The following is a 12,634-nucleotide window of genomic DNA, read 5'->3' on the forward strand; positions in this document are numbered from 1 at the left end:
TACAGTTTGAATCATCAATTCTTTATTAGAGAAAAGTAATAATGGGGTACCTCAAAGGCCACCTATGTTTTGCACACAGTAAGAAATCACAAAGTCTCTTCCATTTTTGTTGTTTTACAGAGAACTGAACAGTACAGACATCACATAAGGGGTGCAAGTAAACATCCTCTTTGGAGAAATGACCAAGTCAGATCTCGGACAGATCCTGCTGCAGGTTTTCGGTTCACTTCTTTATATAACTGTGCACTAGTTTTATGAACATTTTTCCTTTTATCTTTTTCACTCTTTGTAAACAGCAGAACGAAAGCTGAAAATCCCTGTGCCACTGTATCACATGGAGCTGAGCAGATTTGCAGCTGGATAAAGGACAAAGGACTCTGGCACCAAAGTTTTGGTCACGTGTACTGATGATATATAGGTCCATGCCCTTTAGGAGGAAGGTAGCATTTACTGGAGGGATGAGGGAGGGAAGGAAAATTGGGCAATTGAAGAAAATAGTCTGTAACTGAAGTATGTACCTTCACTCCCCCAACAGAGACATAGTCTTCACACTTGCCTCACACAGTGTTTGGGTCTGCCTCTGCCTGGATAGCCACTCTTTGCCGGTCTCATAATCCAAAGCTTCTGAAGCAAACAGCAGTTTATTTAACTCCCAGGGCTATTCCAGAGTGCTGGGGTGGCCTCCCAGCACAGAATGCAGCTGTCTAATACTGCACCAATTGGTGTCAGGATCCAGAGGCATCTTAAACACTCAACCTCCAGTGCTCACTGTAAACCAGACTGAGAAACCCACACACCCTGAAGCTGCACATTCTCCTCCTGCTTCCTCAGGCATTCAGCAATTTGCTGGGCAATCAAGATTGTAGCCACAGATAACCTCTCTGCTTATGAGAAACTGGTAACTGGGTAAAAGGCTTGCTTCACAAAGGTAGGAGAGGTGACTGATGGAGCAGCTTCCAACTCATGGAAGTGTTTTCCCTAACATTGCTATTTCAGAACCACCTAGTGCATGACTGACATCTGATACCTCACAGCACCTCCAGAGAGGAACAGGACATGTTGCAGAGATTCAGACTGTCTGTTTGAGGGCATGTCTTGTTCCAAATCCCAAGCTTTTTTCTAGTTTTCTGCTGAACTTTCTTTCAACAGAGCACTGTGTGAGGACAGAGCCAGTACAAGGGGAGGTACACTCCCAGGAAGCAAGAGGTCAAGCCAAATAGGAAAAATAATTATCTCTTTCTAACATTTCAGACTTTAAAAGAAAACAAGCAACAAATGGCCTCAAAGAGAGGCCAGTACAAAGCATAGTTTCTCATCAGTTTCCTTCCAAGGGTTCAAATGACAAGCATTCAGGGAATAGGGGAGGAAATAACAGCTCTAATTTGTTTTTCCTGCTGGTATTCCTTCTCTAAGTTGCTAACCCAGACCAACTGCCAGTTCTTTTCCACTCTGTCCTGACCCTGTGGCATCCCCCAGGTAAGGTCTGATACGGCCACTGAGCTGCTGAAGGGTAGTTAATGCTCCAGTACAGCACATACAAAAATTCATCCTCTCTGAACTATTGATTCTGTCTCACTGTTACTGACCTACTGATGCTTTTTTCACATTTTCAAGTTTGATCTGCAGCAGCTGCAACAGTCAGAACCATTCTTTGAAGTCTTTGTTTCTTCCTGAAATTAAAAGTTCAGATTTTTAGGTACTCGCATAACTCCAGGAACTTGCACCCTGAAGCTTTTCTAATCCTGTTCTGTTTGTAATCCTGCTTTTGCCACATAAACTACTTTAAAAGTATTTTATGACTTTGCATATTCTTAGGAGCCACCAAACCTAATGTGTGTTGTTTCTGTAACTAGCATAACTCTCCCTTGCAAAGGAAGCACAATTAATCACATCTTTGTAGTCATCTTTCCTCCTTCTATCACACACCTGGACAAGCAATCCCCTTTCCAAAGGTTGTGAAGGCAGCCTCTCCTTGCACAGCTTCTCTTCACTACTACTGTCTGCATCTCCCTCCTCCTCCAGCTGCTCTGTCCTCCTGTTTGGCGAACATACAGGAGCATTTCAGCCCTTTCTCTCACCCACAGCTAATTTTGACAGTATGGTAACAACACAAATCTCAGTGATGCAGTACTGCCTAACAGGAGGTGGAGACGGATGGCTCCCCATGGGTGCAGTCATTTCACCCACCTGAGTCTGAACCCAGTTTGACAGAAATATTTATGCACAGAAGGCAGCCAGGCCTCCCCACACGTCTCCTCTGAGAGGGAGCTTAAAGGCTTTATTTATTTCAAAGGCAAAAGCATCTCTGAATCATACAAGTGAGCTTTTAGCAGGAACAAGTTAAGAACCTAAGCTGTGCCCATCCTGGTGTAAACTAGTCAAAGTTACAATCTCTGCACCCTGGAGTATATGACAGGACTCAAATGATCAGCTGCCATGTGTCAGCATGCAAGGTTTGATCTGTCCCACACAGGTGTAAGAAATTTTTTTTCCATCTTTATCTATTTAGGATTGGGCTTTCCAGAAAACATAATGGAGGATTCACATCCCTGAATTCAAATGGAGCAGGGTAACCTAACCTATTTTGCAGATGACAGCCTTAGCTAACAAGATTCTAGTGGGTTAGGACTGAGCTGGGTGTGCAACTGGGCTGTACAGCACCTTAGGACATTGGTTTCAAGAGCCCCTCTGAGACTACTGCTTCCCCAGCTAGGAATGGGATTGCTGCAGGAGACATCCCTAGGGTGAGGGCAGAGGGGAATGACTGGAAGGCCACAGGCTGGTCACTCTTCACCTAATGGGAGTCTAGGGTATTACTGATGGATAAATAAAGCTGAGCGCTGGTAATCAGAGTAAGCATACACATCTGTGCAGATACCTGGCCTCACATAGAGATTTATTTGAATCAGGAACACCAAGGCAATTCATCCTCTCTTAACAGCCTCATTCCCTGCGCTGTGTGCTCAGTACCCATGGTGCTCAGCTATGCAATCGTTCCCCTCCTTCCCTCTCTGTGCTTTCCTGCAGCATGTAGTTGCTAAATATAATCTGACAGCTTACTTTCTCTGGTTCAGACCCTCAACATCCATGCACTGCTTCTCTGTGCCAGAAGCTCTGTTTTACAAGTCAAACCATAGTCTCCCTCCCAGCTCATATCAAAAATGAGCATATCTTCAAGTCCTCTCTCTTTCTATATCCAGCATTGTTGGAATGGGCTCACACAGCAACTGCAGTAGCACATCCCCCAAAAATCTAGCAGCCTCAGAGCCACACAAACAAGAATTAATTTCTGCAAATGCCAGCGAGCCCTTAGCTCTATAATCAGTTCATCCACTTACACTAGTTCCAGTTTGCCTTAATTCTAAGTCTCTTTGAAGCCATCACACATGTATAATTTCATCAGGTAGTGGAGCTCTCACATCCAAGTGGTACCTTACTACTTTTGTGCTCCTTTCTGCCTCACCAATGTCAAAAGGTGCCATATTCCTCTAATGTGCACTCACTGAGATGTCATTGAAACCTGTTTTCTAGATGTATTTCCTGACCTACTGCACACCAAATCTCAAGGCCAAATCTCTTAGTTTTATTAATTCCAGAAAAATCTGATCCTTGTCAGTATACATGGCACTTCCAGTGAAAGAGGTTTTTTAGCCACTTGTTAGTTGTGCTCCTTGATTCAGAAATCCTCAGCTCATTAGAATACTGTTGTTTAGGTGTGTACATCACTAGGATAAAGGGATTATTTCAGGGCACAGACTAGCTATCATCTCTAATATGTAGGAAGAGGAGCAGAAGAGCAAATACATACAGCTGGTGTGCTTTTGCTTCTTTGTTGCCAATCTGATATTTCAAGCTGTTTTCATACAAAGGAAAAAGCAGAATGGAGAAATCTTTATCTTAAAAAAATGGCTGGGAGCTCAGTGAATTCAGCAGCTCTCAGGATAAAATACCCACAGTACATTCCCCCTGGCTGCCTCCTCAGAATCCAGCAGTATTTCTCACAGCTTTCCATTAACCACTTTTATTATCTGAACGTCTGCCCACATGAGTAATTGAGTGAGTCACATCAGAAAAAGACTTGTGGAGTTTTATGAGGAGACTGTACTGTAAAATTTTTTGAAATCACAGTTTAATTTACAGCATGAAGATTTTTAGCTCTGGTGACAATCTGAAGACCAGTGCAGCAGTAGTGGGAGAAACAAACACAGAGGTGATAAGGATTTCCAGTTCTTGAAGGTAGTTGAGAAAATGTGATTGCTCAGCTCAGTTTTCCACACTGGAACAGTATAGCTATAAAATATATAAGGGCTAATGCATGATGTATGCTTGCAGTATTTTCATCTTTACTATGTAAAAATCACCATCAAGCTTCCTCAAGCAAAAAAGGCATTCACTGTGAACTACAGTGTATATACAGCAACAGACTCTACCTGCTTATCACTGCTGGGATATGAAAGCAGAGGCCACACAACTTCTGTATAATTTCCTTTTTTCTTTGCATTATGGCAATACTAGACTTGTAAAGACGTCTAGCTGTTTAGTCAAGTAGGTGCTTGACTGTTTGGGAGTATCCAAAATCCAAGTATCCAAGCAGATCAAAAAACTTGGGTTCCAACAACAGAAAGCCACAACTAGAATTTCAGTGCAGCTGTGCCAGACCAACATATTGGACAGTCAATGGTATTCAATGCAATTGTACAGCATAAATAACAGTCATGCAAAGGACTGCAGAACCAGACCCATGGCTGAGGTTAATTTAGAGCATTCTGTTAACAAGCAATCAATCTGCTTCCTCCTTTAGAACAGTACATCAAATCCAGGTGCAGGGTCTGTCAAATTCAGTATGAATTCTGCACAGCAGAAGAACAAAGTGCTCTCTCTACTCCCAAATATCTCACTTATCAATGAATGTGAGGTGGCTGCAACCATTGGTTTCCCATGATATGCAATGATGTATTCTTGCAGGCATCCCTGTCAGCTCCCGTTGACTCTCCTGGCTCACTCTACTCCTCCCCAAGCACCTGCTGCTGGTAGGTTTTATCAGTGAAGATGTAGGGAAGTTGATCTTAGTCTCTTAGATCTGAGCCTTGCTTATTCTGTATCAGGTCTTGACCAATATGAAACAATGCTGCCAAGCACCGATTTCCACACTTTTGACAGTATGAATTTTGCTTTTTTAGACACCGTTATCTGCATCCTCTCCTTCCCCCTAAAAGGCCAAATATGACTTACTTTTTTTCTCTTATTATTGCAATAGATTTTTGTTCCTTTCCTGGATTCATGGCCAAGAGAAGTTTGGTCAGGAAAAAAGTCTTAATGGGTGAATCGTCCCTTCTGTTTTCTGTATGACTATTCATTCCCTCCTAGCCTCCCCTCCCCAGGGTTTCTGAATACAAAGTACTTTAGGAATCATTTAGTCTATTGCTGAAACATGGGCTCTGAGCTAGCAGGTACACAGCACTGCTGAAGTATCTTTTTCCATCAGTTAAATTAAAGAACTGAATCCAGTTGATGGCTGGGCTCACCAAGCCCTTTTAGAGAGGATACTCAGGGCCTTTTGCTGTAAAGCTCTGAAGGGGAAGATGATCACTTTATCCTTGCTGCAGTGTCTGAGTCACCACTGAATTGGAAGCAACTGTTTAAAAAAAAAAAAAAAAAAGTCTTTTTTGGTGAGGCTTCAAAGTTAGCAGCCAAGCAGGCACAGCATTGGATGTGCCAGGCTCGTGACAGAGCTGACCTGCCTGGATGCCAGCAGGGAGGTGGGAGCAGAGCGTGCCAATGCCCGTGAGTTGCTCTGCACTGCAGAGACTGGAGCAGAGAAGCTTCAGAGAGGTTCAGAGGTGGCCCCAGCACTGCCACCTCCATAGCAAGAGCAAGCATTCTGTGTGTCACTGGAGCATCACTTGTCCAACTACAGGCATGTTTCACTGTCATCAAAGTAACCAAGATGCTCACCAGGGACATCTTTTAGCTGGTTTCTCTGCTCTTTCAGTTCTGCATCCTCTCCTCTGGCCAAGGCAAAAGACCTCAGCTACCTCATCACAACTACTATCACTTAACTGTACATCAATTAAAATTAAGATTTGTTTGCCAAGTTACACTAGTTTTAATGCAAAATCCTACAAGATTTGTCCTTGTGCCTTTTAAGTGGTCTAGCATTGATTTATTTGAACTACTTTTCCCATTAAAGAGATGATCAAGTGCTTGTACCAAAGATGTTGGAGCAGATATAGAACTATGACTGATGCTTCCTGCTCCTGGAAGCAGGCTTTCTTACAGGAGCATTAAGATCATAGAAATCACACATACTTCATTTATCTTGGGAGCAGGCTCCTCAGTAAAAGAAACTAGAATGACCTGAAAAGTAGGGGGAAAAATTCTTTCCACTCCAGCCCTCCCCCAAATCTTTTTGTGGGAAACACAACTGTGTTTCTGATGCTAAAATTCACAGATTTAAAAATACTTCTCTTCAAGGAATGTTGCTATGGAAACCTTTACCGTGTCTTCTTCCCCACCCTCCATATGTGAAGAACATTTTCTTCGTCTTTCTTTTTCCTGCATGTGGTAGTTCCTCATCTCTGTCTGCTACCACCAAAACCCTGGCATTGAATTCTAAGAGATGTCAAACAGGCCTTTTGTTTAGTTGAAAAGTCATTGCTAAAACCCACTCCCAAGCTTAACAACGAAGAGGTGTCAAGATGGGTTCTCTCAGGCTCCAGAGAAATGCCTGGAATATTTTCTAGCTTAAGTTCTTGCTTTGGACAAATGGAAAGAACAGGAGCTGCCATGGTCATTAATACAGTTTCACTTCCTAGTAGCATAACCCTTAAGTTATGAAGATTTTCCTTTTTTCCCTGAAGGTATTCAGGAAAGTATGTACCACATTCCTTTTGTCCCAAAGCCACAAGACAATCTGAGCACAAAAAGGAAGTCAATAATTGACTATGCAGGTGAGAGAGTGTTTTCCCAATTTGGACTGCCAACAGCCCCAAGTTCATGTAACTGCACAGCTGTTGGGGAACAGGCACAACAGCTGCCCAAGGGACTTCAAATCAGGAAACATCCACCCTGCCCTATAACCAACATTTACTTTTGCAGCAAGTAGGACAGAAATTGCCAAGACCATCCTTTCTATGTAATAATGGAAAATAAAACATGCAGCCCTAACTCTGTGGTGCATGCCACAGCCACTGCCAGCAAGTCCTTAAACTGCTGGGAACAGAAGGATATTACTATTATTAACAGTATATTAATTTGCAATGGTGCTTCTGTATGTAGCTCATGTTAATTAAAATGTAGAGATAATGGCATTCAGGGGTGTTTTGGAGGCAATGGGAGGCTGGATCAGTAAACTGTCTGCTCTGCTCAAAGTTGCTAACAACTGCCTCACCAGCTGCCACCAGGACAAGGGGCAAAAGTAAAAGGCTTTGCCAGTCATAAAGAGCATTAGCAATGGCCTGGCTGCTCCCACTACCTGTGCTGGCTGCCTGCTTCTGAGGGTAGCAGGTTGCACAGGTGCAGAGATACACTTGGGCTCTTAACTTTCATGAGTTTGCAGCTCTCTATAGAAACGTGTCCTACAGAAAGAGTCTAAGGAATGAAATGACAGCTTTTCTGTGTGCTCTTCAAAACCACCCTGTCAAATTCGTAAAGCAGCTTGCTGTTGTAGAGCAGGAATATGAAGCATAAAAAGCAACAATTCCCTATATTCTAGAAGCAACCTCCCCGTCTTGGCTTTCTTCCTAGACTAAGACATTTCTTTGCATGGGTTGCAGTGCTTGCCCATATCCCCACATAACAGGCAGAAGGCATCTCTGGACTTTATACATGTGTGTGGGTCTGGGCAGCACTGACAAACCGCTGTGCTCTATTGAGTGGGCTCCTGAGACTGGTTACCTCCATCAGTGCAGGCACTGACTCAGGCTTTTCCCCAGGCTGGCATCAACAGTGCTGTGAGTGCTTTGAACAAACACAAACTGATCATTGGCTTTCTCCAGCACACTGAGCCACATTCTTCTCCTGTATCAGTCATGGACTCCTGTAGCAGGCTTGCTCACTGGTCCAGACTGAGCACAGCCTATGGGTGCAGGCTAATGGAAAATTCGTAACAAATTACATGGAATCACTCCTGGTTTTGATTCCTGTAACTGGGGAAGGGGCTGTTGCAAGGCAGTTTGATCAGCTCCAGCAAGGCAGAGAAATGCTGTAACAGAAATCTGGACAATTACAGTTGGAAAGCTTTCCTAGTGTTTCAAAGCATCACTCCTAAAGCAGGTCTTCATCACCCAATTATATTCCTTGTCCTGTTCCTAGCAGGGACAATGCTATCCCACCATATTTTCCAAAGAAGGCAATAACTTGGTCTTTGTTTTGCCTCCTCTGCACATCCAGGAATGTTTTAAAATTAAATTCTTTACCACGCTGCTTTTTCCAGAAGGTTTGGGGAACATCTGCAACCTTCAAGAAAAATAGGCCTTTTTGCATAAGCAATGAAGCAAAGGCTAACATGAATTGCCATCTGGGGACATGACCAACCTTTAGTGAAGTGGAGGTCAGATTAGCAAGAGCTTTCTTGCAGTTCATTATAAAAATCAATGCAAGAAAGACAGGAAGCTGAACTGCACAACTCTCATTTTTCTGCCTAACATCTCTGTATCACTCTTCCCCAACAGAAGCTACACTGGGGGGCATCTGATTCTCCACAGTTCCACCAAAAGCAGATCTGACATGTTAAAGCCAAGAGCAGAATTGTCTTTGTCTGGTGCCCATAGAGGATGGCATTAGCTGTTAACCCTTTAAGAGCTGACAGGATTGCATTGAGGCTGGCACACCTCAGACAAGAGCAAAAACAGCTTTAAAAGAGCTGCAGATTTCCTGACCTGGAAGGTACCGGTGAAAATACCAACATGTGTAGCAGTAAGAACTGCAGTTACAGAATACTCTGTCTCCACAAGCAATAAAAGCAGCTCTAATGAGAGGCACACACTCTTGGCCTGCTCTGTGGTGCACAGGCAGCTGTGTATTGCTTAAGCAGACACAGCTGCAGGCTGAGAAACCCCTCACCTACCACCACACAGCTGCTGGCTGGGGAGGGGGCTAGGAACTGGAAATAAAAGAGAAGTCAGGTGTATGGAGAAAAGACTTATAAAGATCAGATAAAGAGAGAAATGTAAGAGAAAAAAAGGGAAGAGCCAGAACAGGAACAGTAAGTCAGATGGCAATTACTCCAATGTGATGATGGGGTAGGAGGTTCCTGCCTTGCAAACCATTCAGTGGGGCTCTGAATGGAGCTATCCTATGATTGGCAAAAAAGAAAGGAAGAAGCAGGAAAAAGCATGTGAATATGCAGCATTTGATGCTTCTTTGGCAAGCACACATTTTGGAGAAGGAAGAGGATTCTTTGAAAGGCTTTTAGGTTATTAAGTACAACATTAATCTGGAGCCCTATGAAATCAGCACTCTCCAGTATTTGCATAACCAGTCCCATACTGACCCAGTGCTGAATAAATTGCAAGCATCTGTCAATTTCTGATGTTGATTAGATTAGACACTGCCCTTGGAATTGTCAGGATAGACTCCCTTTCTTGGGGCTTTGCTCTGCAGTTTTATTTCATTTCATTATATTATAACTGATGCTTCTGTTTTCTCAGGGGCCAAACCAATTTTATTCCTCTTGGTTTACTAGCATTTCTCAGTCATTCTTTTTCTTGCAACCCCACAGCACAGCAAGATTACACAGCATGAGAACTAGTGGTGCTATTCCCACCCCACTTTATTTCTCTCTTTCTCACACTCACACATACTTCTCACAGGATATATCTGCTCTTCCCGACAGATATAGCTCAAGGGAGGGAAAGACACTTTGAATAAAAATACCTATATATAGAGAAAGGCTTTGTCCTTGTGTCTTCAAGGTCTTATTTAGCTAGGATTCAGGAAGAAAAATTCCACTGGATAAGAGGGGCACTCTTACCCAGCTCTGGCTGCTATTGGAAAGAGGCTGGGTTAACCAGAGCTCTTGCCCTTGACTAGTTGAACATTAGTTCATACATATACCACTGCAAGATTTTGTTGCTTCCTTGCAAAGGTTTGGCCAGAGATCCAAAAGCAAATATAAAAAAGACATGTAGATTAAATCTACTTTAATATTACTAATGGTTGAATTAGAGAAAGTACCCAAGATAGGCATGAGGTTAAGAATATGGACGGTAAAAAAATCTGGATATAAAATTCCTTGGCTGAGTAAACATGGTGCCAGTATGATTCTCATTAAGATTCTTACTCAGAACTTCACTGCTGTCACTTTTAACCCCTTGTTCTGTATTCTCTTAGCTTCTCTTAGACACCGTTATCCAGGCTTCCTCCTTTGGTGAGGTTACCAGTTCGTATTTTGCCTCCATGACTTGTCCTTTCACTGGGTGGAGATATAGTTTCCTTACCAGGACACTCAGCAGAACTGTGGCCACCATATAGGCAAACCTAAGGGAAGAATCAGGAGAAAAGAATAAAAACCTTGCTAAGATGTAAATTTGCCGAAGGACAACAGCCAGCTTTGACAGGTAGTCCCAGCAGTAACACCAAGATGCTGGAAGCACCTTCTCTCCTGTCTGCCACAGAGACTCACTAAGACCTCCTTCCCCATGCTCACCTCAACTCTGGGCACTCCTGGCTCCCTGAGAAACCCAACAAGGAGAGGTTTTTCATGGCTAATTCCTCATTGAATCTGTCTGGGTCAAACCTATAAAAGATGGAACACATTAGGGTTTTCTGAGCAGGCACAGCATCCTTTCCCCAGAAACACGCATACACGCACACAAGTAAAAAACTGGAAATGAAACAGTGATTTTCTCTAATTTGTTCTCTCTGGGTCATTCCACACAAATGTATGAAGGCAATTGTGCATCCATTCCATCAATGTTCCCAGCTGGTCAGCTGTGTCCTATCTTGGTCAAAAATGCTGACAAACTGAGGTAGTGTGATACAGGGCTGGAACTAATGTTCAGTACACAGCTGAGCTGATGCTGTTACCTGCCCTCTATTCGATTCCAGGGCACACACAATCTCATTTGTCTCTCCCTCTCTCTCTGCCCCTCTGAGTCCCCTCCTTTTTCACTTCCAAAAATATTCCCCTTTTCTCCCTGCCCCTCACCCTTCTCTTCAAGCAGCTAGTGTGTGTATGTGTATGTGCTGGGGGAGGGAAGCCAGTGACTCATCCAAGTGAGAAAAGCGGTTTCCAGCTTTAGGATGGTAAAGGCTGTGAGGAAACTATTATCCAGGGCTGGCATGAGTTAAAACAAGGGAAACTAATAAAATAACATTCAATTTCAATATTAACCCCCATCTAAACACGAAATTTGGTGGACAGAAGATGGTTTTCTTAAACCTTTCTGATAAATTCTTCAAGCCTTCATTTCCCTGCTTAGACATCCAAGCTCTGCTTCTAACAAGGTGAAAGGGCATGTGGGTGCTGATCCTTAGGAAAAGCAGTATCAAACTAAGATCTCCCCTGAACTAAAGTGAAAATTACAGATTTTGTAATAGAGAGAAAATGCAGCTGCCTAGCAAAAAAGCGGGGAGGGGCAAACAGTGGTTTTGTATAGTAGGTGGGTGAAAGGATCACACAGAGCTGGTCTCTTACTTCTGTCATGGAAATCTTCATCTACCTCAAGCTAAACCTCAACCCCAGCCTTCCTGAAACAAACATACAATGTTCATAGCAGTCCTCACTGCCAGTCCCATGGGACCTCAGCAAATCTGAATGTAGTCATGACCTACCTTGGGAGGCAATCCCTGTCAAGGTGCTCATAGACTGCTGCCTCAATCCCTGACCCCTTTCTAAAAAGTGTAATTGCAGGAGAGGACAAGTGCTGTTTTAAAGGCTCTATTCTTTTTCCTAAATCTCAGCTGTCTGTTCTCTCTGTCTAGAATAACTGACCCACATTTTTTGCAGCCCAAGTGAAGTAAATCAGACACAGGTTAATATTTGCCACCTGGAGGCCACAGGAAGCTACAGCGACTTTTTTCTTTAACCTCCAAAACACTGGCCTAGATCCATTTCAGTTTTCACAGACAGACCAAAATATTGAGGTAGCATTTCCCTTCACCCTAAAAACCCACAACTTTAGACTGACATCTCCTCCCTTGCATATTGTTTCATGATGACAAGCCATTCAAGCCACTGTTTCACAGAAAACCTTCAACAGAAGTTACCAGCACTAGCCAGGGAAGCTCTGTGTATAAGCACAAAGAAGTTTTTATTAAATCCTAACACATACATGCACACAGACAGGAGCATCGAAGGAACTGGACTTTAATTGCCCCAAAACCATGCCCACAGAGACAAACAAACCCAGACCTTCATAAACTGATTTTCTTACAGAGTCTCTTTCATCTCCAGAATCTGCTTAAGGCAGGCCCTTGAGCACAAAAGGCTGTGCTGTAAGATCTAATTTAACAAAGCAAAGCAATTAGTTGCAATTAAAGTCGATTCTACATACTTGTATGGTGATGGCCAAGATGAACTATCCTGCAGCATCACACCAAGAGCATAAAGCACAAGTGTCTGCAAAGAGAATTACAACATGTCAATGCGGAAGGAAATGCACAATTGAAAACACCTCTTGACAGTTCTCTC

The 12,634-nt window shown here is 43.2% G+C and overlaps 1 protein-coding gene across 1 annotated transcript in view; it reads right to left on the reverse strand.

Annotated features, from left to right (window-relative positions):
* The window catches only part of LOC107207431 (cytochrome P450 20A1), a 25,600-nt gene continuing 12,966 nt past the window's right edge, over positions 1-12,634 (reverse strand). The window contains exons 11-13 of the mRNA XM_015634497.3: positions 12,498-12,562; positions 10,649-10,738; positions 1-10,479 (exon numbers count right to left, since the gene is read on the reverse strand). Of these exons, the coding sequence (XP_015489983.1) occupies positions 10,329-10,479; positions 10,649-10,738; positions 12,498-12,562 (306 nt within the window). The 3' untranslated portion in view covers positions 1-10,328. The remainder of the gene's footprint in view (positions 10,480-10,648; positions 10,739-12,497; positions 12,563-12,634) is intronic.

Source organism: Parus major, chromosome 7 (genome assembly GCF_001522545.3).
Source record: "Parus major isolate Abel chromosome 7, Parus_major1.1, whole genome shotgun sequence".
In the NCBI taxonomy this organism is placed as follows: Eukaryota; Metazoa; Chordata; class Aves; order Passeriformes; family Paridae; genus Parus; species Parus major.